This window comes from Nannospalax galili, unplaced genomic scaffold (genome assembly GCF_000622305.1).
Source record: "Nannospalax galili isolate Female #2095 unplaced genomic scaffold, S.galili_v1.0 scaffold338, whole genome shotgun sequence".
NCBI lineage: Eukaryota > Metazoa > Chordata > Mammalia > Rodentia > Spalacidae > Nannospalax > Nannospalax galili.
Genome location: NW_008340849.1, coordinates 285,674 through 290,826, shown reverse-complemented (window position 1 = coordinate 290,826; position 5,153 = coordinate 285,674). Strand labels below are relative to the sequence as shown.

At 39.7% G+C, this 5,153-nt stretch overlaps 1 protein-coding gene across 1 annotated transcript in view; it reads left to right on the top strand.

The window, feature by feature from the left end:
• The window catches only part of LOC103736344 (sodium/hydrogen exchanger 10-like), a gene marked incomplete at its 5' end in the record, with an annotated part of 75,345 nt that extends 71,131 nt beyond the window's left edge, over window positions 1-4,214 (top strand). Inside the window, 2 exons of the mRNA XM_008835820.1 lie at window positions 1,869-1,954; window positions 3,972-4,214. Coding sequence (XP_008834042.1) covers window positions 1,869-1,954; window positions 3,972-4,214 — 329 coding nt within the window. The remainder of the gene's footprint in view (window positions 1-1,868; window positions 1,955-3,971) is intronic.
• Window positions 4,215-5,153: the final 939 nt, after the last annotated feature.

Below are 5,153 nucleotides of genomic sequence, written 5' to 3'. Positions count from 1 at the left end.
ACTTGACAATCTATGGTTTTTTTTGTTTTGTTTTGTTTTGTTTTGTTTTGTTTTTTTGGTCTTTTTGAGACAGGGTCTCCCTGTACCCCCTGTAGCCCCAGCTGTCCTGGAACTCACTATGTAGACCAGGCTGGCCTTGAACTCACAGAGATCTGCCTGCCTCTGCCTCCCTAGTGCTGGGATTAAAGGTGCGTGCCACCATGCCTGGCTGACAATTTATGTTCTTACTTTATTAATACCAGTATACATTAATAAAGTAAATTATGAAGTTTCCAAAATAATAAGTTGCTGCATTTTTATTAAATAATTCAATTTCAGATATGTATTTCAAAAAATATAAAAGAATGAAGTACAATTAAAAATTAGAATTAGTCAAACTATATAATATTTAAATCAACTCAGCCATCAATAAGATTGGATATTATATAGTCATTAAAAGATCAATTTTGGAGCCAGGTATGGTGGCGCACATCCTTCATCCCAGCACTCAGGAGGCAGAAACAAGTGGATCTCTGTGTGATGGAGACCAGCCTGATCTACATAGTGAGCTCCAAGCCTGCTGGGGCTACTGGGAGCCCCCCCACCCCATTTTTTAAGAGTTCTGGTTGCTCTTATGGAGAACTGTGGTTCAATTCCCAGTACCCACATGGCAGATAACAACCATCTGTAACTCCAGTTCCAAGAGCTCTGGCCTCTTCGGGCACTGTATGACACAGGTGCACTTACGTACATGTAGACAAAACACTCATATCAATAAAATAAAAGAAAATAAATATTTTTTAAAGATTAGTTTTCTATGTTGTAAGGTGGAAAAGACCTATCACATGTCAAGTAAAAATAACAGTACTTCAATATTATGATGCTAATTTTTAATGAATTTTATCTTCATTAGGTAAGAATTAAATTTGTTTGAAAGTTTCTTGAGAATTTAATACATAAGTACTATATTAATTTTGAAACTTTTTTTACTATTTTTTAATTATATATTTATATGAGAGAGAGAAAGAGAGAGAGACTATGTGCATGTGTGTACAGGTACCCTCAGAGGCCACTAGCATTGGATTGCCTGCCTGATTTAGGTTACCAAACTTGGGTCCTCTGAAAGAACAGTATGCTTTCCAGCCCCAATAAGTTTGAAATTTTGTGGACGTAAGATCCTGTCATCATATAAGTTCTCCCTGACATTGAAACTAAGCACCTACAGATTATGATGCTGGAGTCCTTCACCATCTACTCCTGCAGCTGCACCTCTTCTCCTCGTCCAAATCTTAGACATACCAAACTCCCAATGGTTCCCCTCTAACAGAAGGTGGTCTCTAACTCCTGAGTCTGATCACCCTGATCCTTCCGCCCGGAACCCTCCAACCTGGCCTATACCACATCTCTTCGTTCATGGACTTGCTCTGCCTTATCTTTTCAATGGCTTTTCCTTCAGGCAGTCATGAGTGATCATCTCAAACCCACAAAGCCCAGTGTGACTCTCCTTGTTGCTCCACAGTCCCATGTGTGCTACATCTGTTTCTATTTTCACATTTGTTGACCTGTCCTTTCTGCCAACTAAAAAATTCAAAAAGCATAGTTCTCTATCTCTTATTGTGGGTCCTCATTACTTATGATACTCCTGACACTCCCAATACACATTAATGTAATACTGAAATAACAGATCATTTTGTCTCCCATATTCAAGTTCTTATGCCTTTCTGATATATTTTTACAATATAAGCCTGTTTTAAAATCTCCCACTGATGTTATATCACATCACAGATCCTGAGCATCTGTGCCTTGAACCTGGCGTAGTTTGATAGCTAAACTAGCTAAAAGAGTGACTAGCTCAGTGGTTAAGCTAACAATGGCTATTTTTGAAGCAGATTCAATTGAAACATTGGATGAAAGCCTCAATGACGAAGCACGTAGTAAGGATGAGATGAACTTACCGCCTTTACATTTTAATAAGGTAAAAGAGAGTTTGTAAATTTGTTGAAAGTACCAATGTATGTCTCTGATTCTGAATGAATTCACCCACTAGTCATCCTGTAGATTTTTGTATAAAAAATTTCTCTTTGCCCAGGGTATACGAGGCGTTTTAAGTTACTTTCTTGTAAATACTGTACAAATGAAAAACAAGTTCAAGAATTACTAGAATATTTGTCTTGAATCACATTATTCTGCAGGTCCCAGCAGGTATGGCTGTGGCTGTAATCTGAGCCCCTTCCACTCCATCCTGTGCTGAATTTGGCGTGGTCTGAAGGCTCCCACAGCTATGCATCTGGGATTTCCCAGTCTGAAGGCAGTCTGCCCATCTATTCAGTGCTTAATGAACACAAATGCTCAGTATTAAATGTATTTTGTTGTGTTTTTTTTAACTCAGTTTGAATTTATTATTTCCTAATAAGAAGCTCAAATCCTATTCACGTATACAATTGCTTTGGATAAGGCTGACAAAAATAATTTGGTTGAGAGAAAATATCAGGGATATAACCCTGTCAGGGCACGGGTGATGCTCACTTTTGCACAAAGGTTAATAGACGGTCCTTGGGGTCAGATCATCTGGGCATAAGTTACTCAACTTCCCCAAACTTTTCTTCCTGTGTTAAATAGAGATAATGGCATAAGAATTAAACTACAGGTGGGTATGGTGGTACATGCCTTTAATTGCAGCACCAGGAGGCAGAGGCAGGCAAATCTCTGTGAGTTCAAGACCAGCCTGGTCTATATAGTGAGTTTCAGGCCATTCGGGACTACAAAGTGAGATTTTTCTTTCTCAAAAAGTTAAATCACATGCTATCATGTGATGAAGATTTGGCATATAGAAAGCAATCATGGAGACACCGGCTAAGAGCACTTTATCTAAATGAGTGTTCTGTGTAAGTGAGCAGGCCAGAGGTCCTGGGATCTATGTTCCTTCCTGAACACAATTGCCAGCTCTTATCACTTATCACTTTAGCCTCACAACTACAAAATCCTACAAAATCTATATGGAATCACCATCGTAATAGGATCAATCTGTCCCAGGCTAAACTAAATTCCTCAGAAATCCGCACATTAACCTACCTGGGCCTATAATAACAAAAGGAAACTGCAACTCAAAAAATAAAAATAAAAAAGATGAGGATAACACTTAAGATAAAACACAAGGTAACCTCCACAAGATACTGATTAGCTACATAGCCAGCTACCAAACTTACCAGATTCAGCTTCATAGTATACGCTGGGTAGAGTGGAGGAAGAATCCAGTGAAGTGAATGTTCTTCTTGTACATGTCTTCAGAGGCTGCCGCCTGAAAAATGACATAGAGTTGTAATTCCAGGACCTGGGAGGTGGAGGCAAGGAGATGCTGGTTGCATGACAGGTTTTTTAAATGTTTATCAAAAAAAAAAAAAAAAAGATGAGGAAAACACTTGAGATAAAACATAAGGTAACCTCTGTAATACACTGATTAGCTACATAGCCAGCTACCAAACTTACTGGATTCAGCTTCATGGTATATGCTGGGTAGAGCAGAGGAAGGATCCAGTGAAGGGAATGTTCTTCTTGTACATGTCTTCAGAGACTGCTGCCTATCTGTCAACTGAAAAATGACATACAATTGTAATTCTAGGACCCGGGAGGTGGAGGCAAGGAGATGCTGGTTGCATGACAAGTTTTTTAAATGTTTATTTATTATTATTTTATGTATATGAATGTACTGCTGGCATTCATTCAAGTACATCCATGTCAGGCAATGCCTACGGAAGTCAGAAGAGGGCATCAGATTCTCCCCAAACTGGAGATATATACGGTTGTTAGCCACTCTGTGGGTGGTCCTCTGCCAGAGCAGCTTCTTCAAGAGCAGACGGTGCTCTTAACCACTGAGCCATCTCTCCAGCCCCTGGCAGTTCTTTTTTTTTTAAAGCGACAGAAGTGTGAAGGGATCAATAAATGCCAACTAGTGAAACTTGTAGTGGAAACCATCAAATTGTGTTGTCTAACAGATGCTTTTGCTCTTTGGTGTTAAATCTTGGTTGTTTCTGGGCTTACTCTCTTCTCCCTCCCCACCACTACAACCCCCAGATTGTGGCTCTCCTTTACAAGATGAAAACCCTTCAAAGATCTGTCACAACATCAAGCTGCTCCTTGTTCTGGTCCCCAGGATGGAACAGCAGAGCTGCCATTGCCACGGTCCCAGTCCTCGCTCATCTGCTCTAAGACAATTCCACACTAGCCCCACTCCGTAAAGCCTTGGGGTTCCAGTTTCATTTCTGTTGCTGTGATGAAAGAACACTGACAAGTAGCAATTTAGGGCAGAAAGGGTTTTATTCCAGTTTATAGTCCCAGGTTTGCAGTCCATTATTGTGAGGAAGTCAAGGCAGGTACTTCCAGCAGCTAGTCACATCACAGCCACAGGCAAGAGCAGAAAGAAGTAAATGCATGCATGCTCTCTTGCTTGTGCTCAGCAGGAATCCTCTAGTATAGTTCAGGACCCCCTGCCTAGGGAGTGGTGCTGCCCACACTAGGCTGGGTGCTCCCACATCAATTAACTTTAAGATAATCCACCATAGGCATGTTCACAGGCCAATCCAAGGTAGGCAATCCCTCATTGAGACTCTGTTTTCAGGTGATTCTACATTGTGTCAAGTTAGAAATTATAGTTAGTCATCACACCCTGTTCACAGAGTCTAAATTCGACTTCTGCTTCTATCTCAATTTCTAGATTAAAGAGAATAATGAATTATTTGAAGACAATACTAACATCTAAGAGGACTCCTAGAAACAGCCTGAAAAGAAGGTCCAGTAAGCTGTCTAAGCTTCCTCAACATCATCAGGAAAACAGACCAAGACTTTTGAAGACTGACACATGAGCTAGTGCCACAATTATTCAAGGCCACCTATGACCAAAACCCTTCCCTACACTAACTACTCCCATCCTGCATAAAGCTGGTGGAGCCATGCAGGAAAGAAATTTAGATTTTTTTTTTGACCAGCCAATTCATATGATATATGTTTTCCAAATGTTCTTTTATACAAATTATTTCAAATATCTAAGATAATCTTAGAGTAAATTTCACTCTTGCTGCCAAGAAACTGTTACATGTTACCACATTTGCATGTTGCTGAGAGCAGTAATGTTTTAATTCATTTGGTGAATAATAATAAAAGGCTATTTATTAAAACGT